The sequence below is a fragment of the Zootoca vivipara genome, chromosome 6 (assembly GCF_963506605.1).
Source record: "Zootoca vivipara chromosome 6, rZooViv1.1, whole genome shotgun sequence".
NCBI classification, from domain to species: domain Eukaryota; kingdom Metazoa; phylum Chordata; class Lepidosauria; order Squamata; family Lacertidae; genus Zootoca; species Zootoca vivipara.
This window is the reverse complement of record NC_083281.1, coordinates 23,976,234-23,993,812: the sequence shown is the minus strand read 5'-3', so window position 1 is coordinate 23,993,812 and position 17,579 is coordinate 23,976,234. Positions and strand designations below refer to the sequence as shown.

The window sequence follows — 17,579 nt, the reverse complement described above, 5'->3', positions numbered from 1 at the left end:
ACTGGCTCTTCAGGTTCCCTGATGGAGACACCTCCACAATAACCGGCCTTAAAATGCTGAGGAAGGGAAGTGATGGGCCCTGGGCTGGAGAGGAAACATGAAGGAAGGAGGGCGGAGGCCGGGTAGTGGAGTGGAGATGCTTTGGGCCATCATCAAAATACTGAGCAACGCAGCTTAGAGGAGGTGTGTCTCATGGGGGAGCCTGAGATGCCCCGCCCCAGCTGTCTGCTCATATTTAATGTCTTAGCTTCCTCTTTCAGACATTGACGGCAGGAAGACTGACGGCAACACAGGTGGAGAAGATCTGAAACAAGTCCTGGAGGACTTAACGAGCAGAGCAATGGGCACTCACTTTCTCCTCCGTGCATCCGTCTTTCTAGTGGCGGTGACATTCTTCATGAAAGGTAGGGGTGATGGAAATCTCATCCGTTTGGCTGTGGCAACAGGATCATGCCAACATGGAACCCCATAGAATCTGGGGTAGGCCTGGATTAGTGGCAATGCTGTAGAGTGGGGTGTCGGGGTGATGAAGTAAGGTAGGGTCTCTCTTGTAGGATCTGTGAAAAATTTAGGAACATGAATGTGCATGGCCTTTTTACCCATGCCTAAATCCTAGCAGAGGACTAAAAAAAACCCTCCAGGTTTCAGCTGAATAATCATATGACTCAATTGATTCATTGTTAAACTCTGGTTCAATAATACAAGAAGAAGCCTGAGGGATCAGGCCAGTGGCCCATCTAATCTACCATCCTGGTCTCACAGTGGCCACCCAGATACTTGTGAGAAACTAGCAAGCAGGAACTGAGCAGTTGCCCCTCCAGTAGCTTCCAGAAACTGGTAATCAGAGGAGGCAGCTAATAGTAATCATGGTATATCATGTAGTAATCATGGTAATCTATAGATAAGGCACACCTTGTGTTTAGATAATGCATACATGCGACACTGAAAGCTTTATCTTAGCCGAGGCATTTCCTGTTTAGGAAGATAATGCCTCCAGTAATGGAGGGGATGCCAGGGAAGCACAGATCTGGGACTTTTTTCAAAGCAGGAGTGATGGTGGCATCTGCCACCTGAGTACCAGCGTAACCTAGGGACTTCCTTGCTCCAACAAGTGAAAGAGGCGATAACAAGGCTTTCAAGTTGTTTGTGACAGATTAGCACAGAGGAAGTCAGAGAACGAGATTCAAACAGATGTTTCTTTTATTTTCTATGGGGTTCTTACCCCATGCTAGCACTTTCGATGGTAACATTGCTTTGCAATGTTTTAGCATGAGCTAAACACTTCATTTCAGCTGAACAGGGGTCTTTTGTGGATGCTTATTGTGTTTTACAAGTCAGACCTATGTAGTCTTAATCTGTGAAGACTATGCATAATAATCAACTGGACATTGTGCTGTTGCTGTGTGTGCAACATCACACACACATCTCTATCAACCTATCTATCATGGATCAACGCAGCTACCTGCATCAGGGAAGGATCGGGCTTAGTGGTAGAGCACCTGCTTTGCATGCAGGATGTTCCTGGGTTCAGTTTCTGGCACCTCCAAGTAGGGCTGGGAGAGAAGATCTGGAGAGATGCTGCCAGCCTGTGTGGACAAATCTGAGCTAGATGGACCAATGGTCCCACTCTGTATAAAGCTCCTCTGCTCCATTTTTTGACTCTCCTTTGGGGGCTGTCATGAAAACTTGATGATGAGAATAATAAGTTTGTTGCACTTCATCATTTAACACTACACCACTGAAGGACACATAAGATGGAGCTTGCAGCCCATAGCCACATTAACACAATTTACTTGTTAAAATAAAAGCATGTGGCCTTATCAACGGGGAGCACCTTTTTAACCTCTCAAAATGTTAGCCACCAATGAGTCTAACCACCTCACAGGAGAACTTGTATCCTTAATTATGGCTCTGGTCTGGGCCATAATTACCCTTGGCTAGTCTTACGCAACCTCTTCTTGAGGTAGGAGAAGCTGTTGCCTGCTCTCAAGGATGGTATGTTAGTGGCTACTGAAGTTTGACTTGGTAGACATGGGTTCAGATCTCTCCTATCTCTTAAGCTTGTTGTGAGGCATTAGGCCAAGGGCAGAGAACCAGTCCCTTGCCCACAAATGCTTTGGGGCTCCCAGCTCCCATCAGCATCAGCCATCTCAGGCAATTGTCAGGGATGATGGGAGCTAGAGTAAGGTTACCAAAAAAAATTCAATGAATCCGGGGACACTTTTCAACTTCAATGGATTTTGTATGGGGACTGATTTGTAAATCCAGGGACTGTCCCCAGGAAATGGGGACGCCTGGTAACCTTAAGCTAGAGTCCAACAACATCCACAAGTTCCTCGCCTTATCACAATTTCTCTGCTCAACCTACCTCACAGGGTTGCTGTGAGGATAAACTGTGAGGATTGCCTCATGTCTGTCACCATTAGCTTCTTAAAGGAAGGGTGGAACCTAAGGCTGTTAATTAAACAGCCCTGACCGAGGGCACAATATGGAGACGATCGGCTTAGATTTCTTTTCCCAACCCATCACAAAGGCCCATCGGGGCTGGTTATGAATCCATCCAAAGGTTTCATTTTATCCTCATCACATCTTTGGGAACGCCAAGAGGTGTGGCAAAAGCAGGAAGCCACCGAACAAGCACAGACTTGTTCCAGTGTACGGTCTGAAGGCACCCAAGGCCACCACCTTGCTGAAACTATGCAGGTCTGGCTCTGGTCAGGGCCTGGATTGGACTCTGCCTCAGAAACAACATGTCTGCCGCTTTGGGTTCCACAATGGAATAAAGGCAGGATACAAATGTAAGGGAGGAAATAACGTGAGCTTATCGGGCTGGATGTAACAACCCCAAAAGGGCGCTGAACATCTGTAGTGTTCATCCATGTGTGAGGATAATTTTACCACAAAACATCTGGAGGAGCAAGAGCCTGCCAAGATTCTCCTCACCTCATGGGCAGATAGCAGAATCTACAGCTCCCAACATGGCTAAGTTAGGCTCTCCTCAACAGGCCCAGTGCAAGGCATTGCACTACCTCTGTCTCTGCCCTATTCCCTTCCTTTTTCTCTCCTCTCCTGATCCCTTCCCTGCTTTTGCCATCACAAAAGAACCAATGCTGGTAGTAGTAGTAGCAGTAGTAGTAGTAGTAGTAGTAGTATACATTTATTTATTTATTTATTTATTTATTTATTTATACATACCCCGCCTATCTGGCTGGGTTTCCCTAGCCACTCTGGGTGGCTTCCAACAAAATATTAAAATACAGTAGTCCGTCAAACATTAAAAGTTTCCCTAAACAGAGCTGCCTTCAGATGTCTTCTAAAAGTCTGGTAGTTGGTGTTCTCTTTGACACCTAGTGGGAGGGCATTCCACAGGGCGGGTGCCACTACCAAGAAGGGCCCTCTGCCTGGTTCCCTGTAACTTGGCTTCTCGCAGCGAGGGAACCACCAGCGTCCGGGCAGAATGATGGAGGTGGAGATGCCCCTTCAGGTATAGTGCACCAAGGCCCTTTAGGGCTTTAAAGGTCAGCACCAACACTTTGAATTTTGCTTGGAAACGTACTGGGAGCCAATGTAGGTCTCTCAAGACCGGTGTTATGTAGTCTCGGCGGTCGCTCCCAGTCACCAGTCTAGCTGCCGCATTCTGGATTAGTTGTAGTTTCCGGGTCACCTTCAAAGGTAGCCCCACATAGAGTGCATCGCAGTAGTCCAAGCAAGAGATAACTAGAGCATGCACCACTCTGGCGAGACAGTCCACGGGCAGGTAGGGTGTCAGCCTGCGTACCAGACGGAGCTGGTAAACAGCTGCCCTGGACACAGAATTGACCTGTGCCCCCATGGACAGATGTGAGTCCAAAATGACTCCCAGGCTGCACACCTGGTCCTTCAGGGGCACAGTTACCCCATTCAGGACCAGGGAATCATCCAGGTTCTTTCCTCCCTCCCTCCCTCCCTCCCTCCCTCCCTCCCTCCCTCCCTCCCTGTCTTGCTTCAAGAAGGGCCTTGGGGATCCTTCCACAGTGTGAGGCATTCTGGGCAAGGTGGCTGGGAGACATTTTGTGCCCCTCCCAGGTACCTGGTACTTGAAGCTTTTCCCTTCCTATCATTGCCTGGAAAACAATGATGCAAGCAAATGGGAGGTCCCGGGGGGGGGGGGGGTTGCCGGTTCACATACTTGCCATCTGAGGCAACTGTTGCAGCTTCCCTCATGAGAGGACCAGCCCTGCCCCTCACTAAGTTACAGCTTGGCCATTTGTATTGAGTGCCACATCACTGAGAGACATCTGAGGGCAGCTTTCAGCTTGGGCCACTCATGGTCAAACCCAGCCTGTCCTCTTCTGTTCAAATGTCAAAGAGAAAAAGCCAAGGTCAAGAAGGTCAAGTCTATTATTAGGCCTGTGGCCTGTTTGAATAGATTCTTTGTAAATAAAAAAATAAAAGCAGCGTTTTTATTGACAGCTCCAGGGTTTTTTCCCCAGGGGGTGGGCTTGTAAAAGGAACCTTCAATGGGCCACACTGAGTTTGCATGTCTACCCACTCGCTGTTGCCAGCTGCTGTGGCTTCTCAACCTCCTCATTGCTGCCAACTGTTTGCTTGCCAGGTAGAGCCAACGAACCGCCAGGCATTGGCAACCACATCCCTCTCTCCTCACCCCTTGCTTGCTCTTGACCTCTGGGCCAGAGTGAGAGGCAGGTGACAGAGCAGGTCACTCTGGTGAGGAGGAGAAGGAGGGAGTCCAGAGGCATTTTGCCAGTGGCCCTCCTGCTGCAATGTGGGTTCCCAGCAGCTGCCCAATCTCACTGGCATTAAATGGGGCCAAACTGCATTTATACCCCACCTTTCCTCCAAGGAGCTCCAGGTAGCATACAGAGTTTTCTCCTCACAACAACCCTGTGGGGTAGGCTAGGCTGGGAGGGAGCGATTGGCCCAAGGCCACCCAGTGAGCTTCATGGCTGAGTGGGGATTGGAACTCTGTTCTCTGAAGCCCCAGCACAACCCTCTAACCACTTCTCTGCACTGGCTCTTCACTATCCATTACAAAGAAACGTGTCTGCCTCTGTAGGATGCTCTCCCCGGGGCTTCTCACCTGGTGTCTAATCTGATGAGTTTCAGGCGCCAGTCTAAGAGTTTTATTTGACTGGGCATTTAATGAGTAGAAAGATGGGTGCTGCCATTTGAGGCTTTATTGACAGGGGCTGTGGTTTACTTACTGATGTTAACTGTTTCTTCTCGTTCAATGTTATTTTTTGAAATCTTTGCTAAGGTTCAATATCATTTGACTGATGGCCGGTTTTGTTTGTTGTAAACAAAACCTGCTTCAGAGGGGGGAGTTTTTGCATGGAGAAGCAGTAAGGAGAGGAGTTGCTTAACCCAGTCTTCCTCCAGCTTTCTTCTTCTTCTTCTTCTTCTTCTTCTTCTTCTTCTTCTTCTTCTTCTTCTTCTTCTTCTTCTTCTTCTTCTTCTTCTTCTTCTTCTCCTCCTCCTCCTCCTCCTCCTCCTCCTCCTCCTCCTCCTCCTCCTCCTCCTCCTCCCCTCCCCTCCCCCCAAAAGGAAAAAGGTGTCCCACAAAACTGGAAAGCTGCATGTTTAGCCTGGCTTTCAGAGAGAGAGGGAAACAGTGGCTTTTGCTCTCAGGGTTTAACACACACCCAGCTGCCCAGTAAACCAGGAGCTGGGGAATTTTTCTCAGCCCAACAGCCGCATTCCCTTCCAGGCAACCTTCTAGCCACATGCCAAGATGGGCAGGGAAAGAAGCTGAAGTGGGCAGAGTAACAAATGATAATTTAACCTTTGGGCAGTGGCCCGGTTTCTGCGGACGCTCTCAGCACATGCCTTTTTGTCCTCCGTCCAGACAAGCAAAGGGTTCAAAGGCACCTTCCAGCCAGGCAAAAACACATTCAAAGCCACAGCCAGTGAGGAGTGTCGCCTAAGGAGATAGGTGCAATTGGCAGAGCTGTTAGTTTGGGAATGTGCCCCTTCAAAGACAAGCTACCCTATATTCATACTCTCCAACATTTCTCCTATGAAAATAAGGACATCCAATTCTATTATTATTATTATTATTATTATTATTATCTTATCCATCAAACTGGGTTGCCCCAGCTACTCTGGGAGGCTTCCAACATATAAAAAACAATATATACACTTTGTGTGTATGTGTGTGTGTGTGTGTGTGTGTGTGTGTGTGTAGTGCTTTTTTTGGAGGGGGGGATGCAATGGTACGCATACCCCTAAACATTTTGTGACTCTAAGTTTGGCCTTATTGAGGGGCAGTATTTCAATATGACTAGGAAAATGAGAGTACCCCTAAATAATTTTTTTAGGAAAAAAAATACACACACACACACAGACACACACACACACACACACACACACACACACACACACACACAATATAGGGCTGCCTTCAGATGTTTCCTAAAGGTTGTATCTCCTTGGCTCGGGGGACGCATAACTTCATACCCTCCAACATTTTTCTGATAAAAATAGGGATGCCCTAAGTAAAAAGCGGGACATTCTGGGATCAAATTAGAAACCGGGATGGCTTCTATAAATCCCAGATTGTCCCTGGGAAATGGGGGTGCTTGGAAGGTCTGCATATTTCATATCCTTCCAGAAGGTCTGGAGTTTTGGAGGAGCGGTCGTGGATGCCACGGGGAGAACAGAGAATGCAATGGAGCTTGTGACTGAAAGCTATCCGGGCAAGCCCTGGGGTGCTCTTACACAGCTGGGAGCGCCTCTATTAATATTAGCCCCACCCTAGGGTGGGGTCTTCTCAGAACCGGAGCAGACACGAACCTGCAGGAAGAGGGATAGAGGAAAGACAAGGAAGAAGGAGCTGGGAGAAGGGAGTGGATAGGGAAGGTGACAGCAATGCAGGCAGGACTGATTGGCAGGTGGTCGTTGCAGGGTTGTCGGGAGCAGGCAGAGCCAAGACTGACGAAGGGGCACAGCATAATATGAGGCATAAAGTGAAATGACACTTAAAAAAAAACGACCCTCCTCAGATTTTAGGTTGAGGAAGTATGCACACAAAGGCAGCACAGTGACACACTTTTGCGGGCCTGAGCATGTACATGTGCCTGACTTGGCAGACTGCTGGCGCCACCCATGATGTGGAACTGAAATCTGCACTTGCTCAGCTGCACATTCCTTGCCTGGTGGTAGCAGCCTGTCGAGAGAGAGAGAGAGAGAGAGAGAGAGAGAGAGAGAGAGAGAGAGAGAGAGAGAGAGAGAGAGAGAAGGAGAGTCCACACAGGGCACGAACTACAGCACAGGCTTGGTTTATTTACCGGCCATTTCCCTTTCCCAGGGAATTCTGGGAACTGTTGTTCCACGGAAAGGCTTAGGACAGGGCAAGCTGACTGACCTTGGGCCCTCCCAATGTCCCAGTTCCCATCAGCGCCACCCGGCCAACTCAATAGGCAGGGATGGTGGGAATCGTAGTCCAAAACATTTGGATGACATTTGGCTACCTTCGAGCTGTTTGGTAAACAAACGGAGCTGTTGTGCAGGAAATAATTCCCGATCTCTGTTTATTATCAGAGCCAATAAACCCAGTTTCCAGAGGCAGCTCATGAGAACTTTGAGAAGAAATCACAAAATAAATAAAAGAATGAGTACAATTTGCTTTGCTGCCTCTTTATCATATTAGTGCATGTTTATCGCTGCCCTAGCCTTCCCTGTGACACAGGGTGCTACAGAAATCAAGCTGTTGTTGATTGTTGTTGAGCTAAAGCAAAGCAAAACAATTACAAGGGCAACATGTCTGCTCACAGGTAAATCCCACTGAGTACAATGGGCCTTACCCCTGGGCCAGTGGGTATAGCAGGGAATATAGAGAATGTTGCTGGACTCCAACTCCCATCAGCCCCAGCCAGCATGGCCACTGATGAGGGATGGTGGCAGCTGTAGTCCAGTAACATCTGGAAGACCACAGCTTCCTCATCCCTGGAGTATTGGATTGCTCCTCCTTCCAAGATATAAAAAGTACAAAAGCAGCACAGGTTGTCAAAACCCTCGCCAACCAAACAAAATACTCTCTCAGAGACAGGGCCGTCTTAAGCATATCCGGCGCCATAGTGCAAAGCTTCCTCCACCCCCACCCCGTTTGCCAGAGTTGTCGTCCACCTTTTTTTTAGGGTGGATGGCGGTGCCGGCTGGGCTGGAGGAGGCGGGCAGTGCCTGGAGAGCGGCTCCTCCAGCGGGGAAGAGGTGGAGGCTGGACGCGGCGCCTCCCAGCTCAGCTGGACGCTTTGTGCCGTGGTGGCTACGGCAGATGGAGGCTCCGGGTGTGGCGCTGCTTCGGTGAGGGTGATGCCAGGAGGCGCCGCATCCAGTCTCCGCCTCTTCCCTGGCGCCCTCCAGAACTTGGCGCCCTGGCGTCCCACGCCACTAGCCTCTAAGGGTAAGACGCCCCTGCTCAGAGAATAAGATATTTAAAACCATCTGCAAATCTTGCTCAATGAGGGTCTCTATGATAAAATAAAAATACATTAAGTTTATTGTCAGTTCCCCTTTGACCCTGTGTAGGCTGGCCTCCCTATTGCTGTCACAGGAATTTGCCTGCTGGAAGAGAAACAAGCTAGTTTATTTGTTCTGTAAAGTGGTAAGATGTTCCCTGCCATGTACCACTTCAAACTGCAGAGGGCAGTGTAGTATGCTGAGGTTTGCAAGTTTGAAATCGAATCTTCCAGCGCACAGAAAACAGGCATCAAGGAGAAAGGTTCAGGCTGGTGCAGTTTGGACACATTGTGACCCAGTCGCAGCAACAGTGAAGTCTTGTTCCACCATATGTGCATGTTCTAAGATGGCAGAGTTGCACAGAGGACTGTGTGGCATCTCCCCACCACCACCACCACCAAATGCTCCATATGTTCCTTCAATCATTTGTATCAGTGTCCAATTCTTCTCTGTTTCGTATTAAAACAGGAACAGATAGATTAATTATACACTTGGAGCTGTACTCTCCTCACTTCTTTATTACACAGAACTAATAATTTTTTTTTGCTAATGTACATATTACGTCCTCCTAAAGTATGTCTTATAACTTACATGATATCCCAAGAACAGGGGTTTGGGGAGTACTTGGGTTTTATAGCTAGCCATATATCTTATGTGTTTCAGGGTTTCTTGCCAAATATCTTTCGGCAGAACATATGAAAGTTGTCAGCGTAAAGGGTCCCAGTCTTTTAACAACAGTCATTCTGCAAATTATAAAGCATGTTTCTGTAGTGTGGGAAACTGATACCAACAGAGCTGGAGTGTGTGTGTGTGTGTGTGTGTGTGTGTGTGTGTGTGTGTGTAAGCATTACATTAGCCAAAGGAGGGATCGTTTTGTGCTTTTGCAATGTTGTCTCACAACAATCTCTGTCATCAAACATCATTTCTTCAGAAATGCTTGATATCAGTTGTTTTTGTTGTTGTTGGAGGCAGTAAAGCCTCTGAATACAACTTGCTGGAAATTGCAGGAAGGGGAGAGTGCTGTGCTTCTTGGGTCCTGCATGTGGTTGGCCATTGTAAAAACAGGACACTGGACGCGATGAGCCCATGACCTGGTCCAATCTTCTTTTCCATTGAGAAAATCAAATGACACCCCCCCTTTTTTTGCTTGCGAATCCTCCAAGTCTAAGAGACATACAAATTCTGTTGCAGGAAAATCGTAAATCTACTTTTCTCTTTGATCTTCCCCCTCCCTGCCCTCTCCTTTACAGATGCTCTGGCACTGGAGTGCAACAGCTGCGTCGACTTGGGCGATGGTGGGTGCAATGTAGAGAATATGAAGAAAGTGGAGTGCCCGGCATCTACCCATGTCTGTGTGGAAACAGTGGCAGCTGTGGAATGGAGTGAGTAGGCAGCCCACCATCTTCAGTCTCTAAACCAGGGTCAGGGAAATTTGTGACCTTCCTGCTGTTGGATTCCAGATCCCATCAACCCCAACAACATGGAGATGGTCAAGGATATCTCTATCTTCGACAAAAGGAGAAGCACCAAAAAAGTTCTGCACTCCAATCCCTTTCCTCTGTTCCAAGTTGGACAGGAGGTGCTGGTTGTAATTGCTCCGTGTTGAGGCAAAGGCACAAAAGAACCGAGCTATTTCACAACTTCCAGGGAGAAGCTGTTGGAGTGAAATCTGAACTACTAATTACTGGCTCAGATTTGAATTATTGGTTCAGGTGGACACCCAAGGTTGCAGAGTCCTGCCTTTTGCTCCCTTGAAATGTGCAGTTTTGCCCTCTGAGTAGATCAGCATTTGAGAAGTACCTCTTTGTTGTCTCCCTGTGTAAACTCTGCTTGTCCCATTTGCAGGTCATGGGAAGTTCTCGGTTGGCGAAAAAGGCTGCGGATTGGGCATGCCAGGTACCAACGACAAAGCGGTAGATGTGCATGGCATCCTGGCCTTCTCTCAGCTGCACCAGTGCAACAGCAGCCACTGCAACACCAAACTGGACATCAAAAACCTGGAGCTGGAACCCATCGGTGAGAATCAGAGCCCTGTGCAGGAATGGAGGTCCTCCTTTGGATGAGAAATGGAGCTTATATCTCCTCATCCTGTTGGGATAAGGAGTTGAGTCAGAATACTGTTGTGAGTTTGGGGAGGGGAAGTTGGGCAGTGGCGTAGGAAGGGGGGTGTTGTGGCTGCAGACCGCCCTGGGAGTCATCACTGAAGGGGTGACAAAATGTAACTCTGTGGCATTTTTAACTGTCAGGTTAATTCAGAGAAGCAGTCAGCCCAAAATGAATGCCTAACAGAACAACAAACTACATTGCTGGAATCAATCAATCAGCAAAGGCATAGCTGGGGGGTGGGGTGGGGACACTGGGTGCCACATCACAAGGGGCAGCACTTACTGTGCAGCCTGCAGTGTGCCCGAGCCATGCGTCTCTCCTGGGAGTGACGCAGTGGCTTAGGCACCTGCAGGCTCCATGCTGCCCCAAATGGCAGCATGGGGCTTCCACCCACCCACCGCCACTCCCTCAGCCACCCTGCAGCTTGGGGGGGGCAGTGGTGAGGCTCAATGCAGTGCGCCCTGCCCCAGCTTGCCCTGCCCAATGGGTGGCTTGTCCCGCCCCTGGGTGGAGGGCACACCCGATGCGCCGGGCACCTGAGCAGCTAGCTACGACACTGGGGGTTAGGCTGTATGCCTGATTCCTGGATCCAGCAAGGATTCAATTGTTGGAATAGCTAGACCAGCGCCTAAGTATGCTGGCTGGAGCAGATGGGAGTTGTAGTCCCAGGTTGGCAAGGCTTAATTTACAGTGTGCAGCCAGGTATTTCATCCATGCTAGTGCCTGTTGCTTTTTAAATATATGTATATGCATCCTTGGTTGCTTCTAGGTAACGAGAGTGCCAGGGTTGCGAATGGCGTAGAATGTTACAGCTGTTACGGCAATGAGTGTTCACTGGACAACTCTACCACAGTCAAATGCTATGACTCTTTCCGAGGCTGTTTCCATGGGAATGTCACAATGAAAGCAGGTAAGGGCTCCGTCGGGGATCTAATATAGCCACCATTGGATCTGGCTCCTTTGTGCATTTACATGGGCCTGGTGAAATCTGGCAGGTCAGATGCTGAAGGTTCGATCAATCAATCTCTCTCTTTTAAAAAAATAAAATAATTTTTTTTAATTAATTCCCCCCCCCAAAAAAACCAGAAAAAATGGAAAGTAAAAAAAGAAATAAAAATACAGAAATATATATAAAAAATCAAGCAAGCAAGCAAGCAATCTCTTTATGACAGTCAAGGACCATCAGTATTCAAAAATGAAACTATAAAAACAGTACCAAACGAAACGAAACAGGGGACCATAACAATACAATTACTAGGAACTGCGACATGCAATCGAACACTCGGCATCAAAAGCAAAATAATGACTTTGCTAGAATTAGTCCCTGGCAAGTTTTACACGCAACGGTACAATATCTAGCCACCCTCGAAGGAGTGGGTGCATTATTCCGATCTGAAATGAGTAAAAAAAAAAAAGGATAAAATGCATCCAGTCACCTGGGAGTTTCCGTAAGAGGGGTTCCATAAAACTCTCAAATGCTGGAGTTTCTTACCTGTATTCTTACCTGTAAGCAATCTTTTTTATTTTGCTGATTTAAGGGGTATGTTGTACCCCAGAGCAAGGGAGGACTTGACTGTTGCCTCTTGTTTGGGGGTGTGAGAAAAATACCGGAGTAAGAGGGTCAGACCTCATGACATGTTTGACGCTGGATATCCACTGGATGGATTTGGGCTGAATCAAGCATGTGCAAAAGAGATCAGTTACCCCTCATATAATTGTTTCTTGTCTTCACGCAGCCATTATTTTTGTTTATTTATTGAAGTTCTATGCCGCCCTTCATCTGAGGAAAACAGGGCGGTTTACAATAGTTTAAAAACCCACAAAAATGAATAACATAGTAACATAGCAATCTTTTCCAGGCAACTTCTCCCTGACCAGGCCCCTCAAGGGCTGTGTCCAAGATGAGGACTGCACCAAGGTCATGAAAGGTAGCCCAGCTATCACCGTCATGGGTTCCTGTTGCTCTGGAAGCCTCTGCAATGTCGACCTCTCCAACAAAACTTACTTCGCTCCCAAGATCCCACGACTTGCAGTCCTGCCCGGGCAAGGCACCAACGCCACTGTGGCTGCCACCACTGCCACTGCCGCCACCACCACCACTTCCGCACGCACTCGCAACAGTGCGCCAGCCCCTTCCACGGTTGGCAAGCCAATCCGTTCCGTTGCTGTGAGCCCGCCTCCAAGTAGTCGTGACGACCATGACCATGACCACGACCACGACCACGACCACGACCACGACCATGACCATGACCACGACCACAGTGAGAGCCCAGTGAGAGATGGGAACAGAGACACTGCTGTGAAAGTTGAAGGGCGTCAGAGCCAACATCCTACAAAGGGGGGTTCTGCCAGCTTGGGGGGGTCAGTATTGCTGTCCTTGTTGCTGGCTGGGTTGCTCCTTTGAATGAAAGGAGAAGAGATGGTGTTCAACCTCCTTCCTTTCCCCCTTGCTGTTTCAGTCCTGCCCAAACACATTTGGCCCTTGTCTTTTCATATAACTTCCCACACTCGAATTAGGCTTCTGCCTACACATGCTTTGAAACCACCAGTTTTGCAGTTCACATGGTAAATGCTCTTGCATAACACACTTTGCTCATTGGAAACATGCCCTTATTTGCACACTTCATTTTTTTTAACCTTGCTTTCATGGGATTTCATGGCTTGTAGCACCTGACAAGGGGTAGCTGGAACTTTACAAGGCAAAGTTCTTCTGTGTTATGCATAACGTCTATCCAAAGTCAGTTCTGCTCTGAGAAAGCAAAGTCGAGTTCCATTTGTGTTCGTGCCTTTTCGTGGGCTCATGACATTGTGCTTGGTGCCAATACAATGGCAGCCATTTCTCGATGGTGTTTACCTTGAGTCATTCTTTAGCTCACCAAATAAGTTTTCTCTCATGGTCGAGGGGCACTGCTCTCTCCTATGTATCAGTCTACAGTATCAGATTGTTTTCAGAGGGCTGTATTATCTCATGTGGGCTTTGGGGGCTTTGGGGACTGACAGAGGGCTGCTAAGCTGGCCTCCAGTGGCCAGACAAATGCAAGTCTTAAGGCAAGATAGTCTGATGGACTGCCAAATTTCCTTGGAATCAATGAAGATAATTTGCCTTTTCCAGAGTGTAATATGAATAGTTCCTGGAGATCTATATATAACCATTCTAGAGCTGGGCGATATATCAATATATCATCCCAAACCAGCTTGAAGTCCATATCATGTTATCGGCTTCATAGTTTTTGATCTGGCAATATATCGCAAATCATGGTGGGTGGGTGGGTGTGCTGTGCAAAAAATCACAATGGGGGAAAAACCATGAAGCCAGCCAGTGCCTCTACATAACTCCATCCTTATTTCAGACATTGGGATATATCCGTATATTGCAATGTCTACCTGGTGATATATTGAGATGTTGAAAACCAGATATCGCCCAGCCCTAAACCATTCTGAATTCTTCCAACTTTTAGCGTTTCAGCACCAGTTGGGCTAGGAACCAGCCAGAGTGACTGCTTCCTTCCTCTCCCAGTTCTGTGCATTGCTGAGTAACAGAGCATCCCCATTCGCTCTCATGCATATGTTCTCCCTGTCTCTAGTGAAGGCCACCAACTTGAATGGCTTCAAAAGAGAATTGGAGAACTTCATGGAGGGTAAGGTAATGGTCTACCTCCAGTGTTGGCCACTGTGAGAATAGGGTGCTGGAGCAGATGGACCTTTAGCCTGATCCTGCAGAGCTCTTCTTATGTTCAGCTAGATGCTATGGAAATATTTCATAGTAGCAGTAATAATTTAGATCAAAGAGCCACTGTTGCCATTTCCTTTCCCTCCCGGTATTTTATCTTTTTAGCATTTGACAGAGGTCAGAAAAAATATGTTTTGGGTTAACCACAACACAAAGCTATGAAAAAGAATGAGCTGTTGATATGGGACCCAGCAATTTAGCCATTGTTATTATTAGTATTAGTATTAGTATTATTAGATTTCAAAATACATCTGCAATCCCAGATGCAGAGAGGATTGGGTCCAGTTTAGGGCTGAAACAATAAAGCTGCCCTCGCCAACCTGGTGCCCTCCAGATGTTTGTGGTAGAAATTCCCGTGAGCCTCAGCCAGCACATGTAATCCAAACTGGAGGGCAACAGGTTGGCAAAGGTTGAGATAAATAAATAGCAAGATTTCAAAATTAGGAGCACTTTCCCTTGGGGGTTTGATCCTGAAATTTGACAAGTTCACAAATCATGATCTGAAATATATTGAGTTCAGCTTTTCACCTGTTTAAAGGAAACTTTCTTGACTGGTTCAATTAATGACACAAAATCTAAATTTTGCTAAAGTGAAGTCAGGTGCTGTCAAATACTAACAGCCACTGAATTGAGTGCTGCTGCTGCTGTTGTGGATATAAATTGAAATGATATGATAACAATGCAGAATTTTCAGAAACTCATACTGACTATTAAATATTTTTCACATCCAGAGAATATATATCATCATCATTTGGGGCAAGATTCCTGCATTGCAGGGGATTGGATTAGATGACTCTTGGGGTCTCATCCAGTTCTACAGCTCAATGATTTGCAGAGGGTCATTGAGAGGTGCTGAGGGGAAACCCTGGTCCAGTTGTTGTTGCATTCAAACATGAGCCAACAAATACACATATAAACCCTGACCAAGTCAGTGCAGCACCAGATCAATGGATCAGACCATCAGTCACATTTGGAGAAGAAGAAGAAGAGTTTGGATTTGATATCCCGCTTTATCACTACCCAAAGGAGTCTCAAAGTGTCTAACAGTCTCCTTTCCCTTCCTCCCCCACAACAAACACTCTGTGAGGTGAGTGGGGCTGAGAGACTTCAGAGAAGTGTGACTAGCCCAAGGTCACCCAGCAGCTGTATGTGGAGGAGCGGAGACGCGAACCCGGTTCCCCAGATTACGAGTCTACCACTCTTAACCACTACACCACACTGGCTCTCGGATTCAGATGGTTGCCTCACCCCCCAATCTCACCTTGCTCACATACAGTATAAAATGTATGAGACTCTCTTCCGGAATGCTGTTTTATGCCATATTCTCATGGGGAACATATCAGATTTCCAGCAGTTCTTTAAAATGTAGCCAGTTTCATAGCTATAAATCAGGGATGGGGGACCTGTGACCTTCTAGGTGTTGTGGAGCTCCAACTCCCATCAGCCTCAGCCAGCATGATGGGTGTTGTAGTCTGCCAACATCTGGACAGCCAAATGCTACCCAGCTCTGCTCCAAGTGATAGGAAAGGTTGCTGCTCCTTTCTCCCACATGTAGAATGCCTTTATGTTTTGTGGTGTATATATATATTGCAAGTCTCACATTGTGTATTTGAAGGGTAGACTATAAACATAAATATTAAATAGATAAATGCAGAGTAAGCCCATTAAGGATGGTAGACCACACCCTCCAACATTACATCAATGAAAATAGGGATGTCCTATTCCATAATAATAATACTTTTACTATTTATGTCCCAACCATTAGACTTGGTTGCCCCAGCCACTCTGGGCACCTTCCAACATATATAAAAACATAATAAAACATTAAACTTTAAAAAAGGACCTTCCCTATATAGGGCTGCCTTCAGATGGTTCAGGGGGCATCATACCTTCCAACATTTCTTTAATGAAAATAGGGAAATGTGGGACATTCTGGGATCAAATCAGAAACTGGGGTGGCTTCTGTAAATCCAGGATTGTCCCTGGGAAACAGGAACAATTGGAGGGTCTGGACTGGTAGGAAAATAAGCACACAGCACATCAGAAAGTTCTCTCAAGAAAACGCCACAGAAATGGGAGAGAGAGGCACCAAACTGGGGCCAGGCAAGACACACAAGATGGTGGGAAAGCTGTGGCTTTTCACTAGTTCCCATCAGCCTCAGTTAACACGGCCAATGCTCAGGGGTGATGGGAATTGGAGTTGAACAACAGCTGGGGGTCCCAGAGGTTCCCCACTCCTACTGTTCTGTTTGCTCCTACTGTTCTGTCTTAAGATAACTTTCCTAAGGACCCCCCCAAGCTGCCTCTTCAAAAAGGACTGCTCACACCAAAAAGAAATATTGTACTGAAGAAGTATTTTAACCATAAGCTCCTGGACTATACTTTTTAAATAATGCTTTCAGCAGGCCATATCCGCCACTCGTTGAGTCTCTCTGGCAACCCTTTGCTGTGTAACACAGTCCTTCCTGATCTCAGTTTCTTGGGGTCCTCAGGGATCTAGACATGTAAATGAATCAGCAGCTTGTCTTTTATTGCCATTAGTTTCTGATTCCTCTCTTGTCAAGGTTGGGAATATCAAGGGAAGCATGAGCTGGAGAAGGTCGAACAAATAAAGATATTGCACTTTGGCTGATGAAAGTCTACAGTCTACCATTTTTAATAAATAAATAAATAAATAAATAAATAAATAAATAAATAAATAAATGATCATGTGTGGGGAGCTGGGAGACCCATATCAAGCTACAAGGAAGGGCTGTGCATGGTTGCCCACTTGTGGCAGGCTGAAGGCAGGTCAGGTCCAGGGAGCGATTCTGAAAGGGAGCTGTATTTCAATATGAGTAGGAAAATGAGAGAGAGAAAACACAGAAAGCACACTTTTTATATATAGCAAGCAGCTGATGTAGAAATGGGAACTGGATGTTTTCTCCCATTGGATCAAGAGTAGCTTGCGGATGATTTGGAGCTGGCAGGGAGGAAAGGCTTAAAATAATGCACCACTCACTCATAGTTCTCACACCAATCTCCTGGTGCAGGTTGGGGGGGAAATGAAATAAATAAAATTGACAGATTTGCCCATCCTTAGTTGTGGCACATGTGTGGTGTCCTCCATTAACAGTTTCTACAGTTTGCAGGTGTGCCCATGGTCCACAAAGGGTTGGCAGCTCCAGTGTGTCCCATTAGTGCATCTAAAATAAGGACCAGCAATTTCATTTTATTTACTACGCTTATATCTTCCTTTCCTTCCACCATGAAACTTAAGTTAACATAGACAGAGTTCCTGGCTGGT

The 17,579-nt window shown here is 46.9% G+C and overlaps 1 protein-coding gene across 1 annotated transcript; it reads left to right on the top strand.

Moving 5' to 3' along the window:
* The first annotated feature begins 250 nt into the window (after positions 1-250).
* On the top strand, positions 251-15,028 carry LYPD3 (LY6/PLAUR domain containing 3). The gene is made up of 5 exons (XM_035119816.2): positions 251-404; positions 9,708-9,839; positions 10,303-10,473; positions 11,333-11,473; positions 12,423-15,028. Exons 1-5 carry the CDS (start codon positions 341-343, stop codon positions 12,965-12,967), a joined length of 1,053 nt encoding a protein of 350 aa, XP_034975707.2. The 5' UTR covers positions 251-340; the 3' UTR covers positions 12,968-15,028.
* Positions 15,029-17,579: the final 2,551 nt, after the last annotated feature.

Coding starts and splice junctions, on each gene's coding strand:
- LYPD3 (XM_035119816.2), top strand. CDS start 341: ATGGGCACTCACTTTCTCCTCCGTGCATCCGTCTTTCTAGTGGCGGTG. Junction 405..9,707: donor GGTGACATTCTTCATGAAAG/GTAGGGGTGATG, acceptor TCTCCTTTACAG/ATGCTCTGGCACTGGAGTGC. Junction 9,840..10,302: donor AGTGGCAGCTGTGGAATGGA/GTGAGTAGGCAG, acceptor TCCCATTTGCAG/GTCATGGGAAGTTCTCGGTT.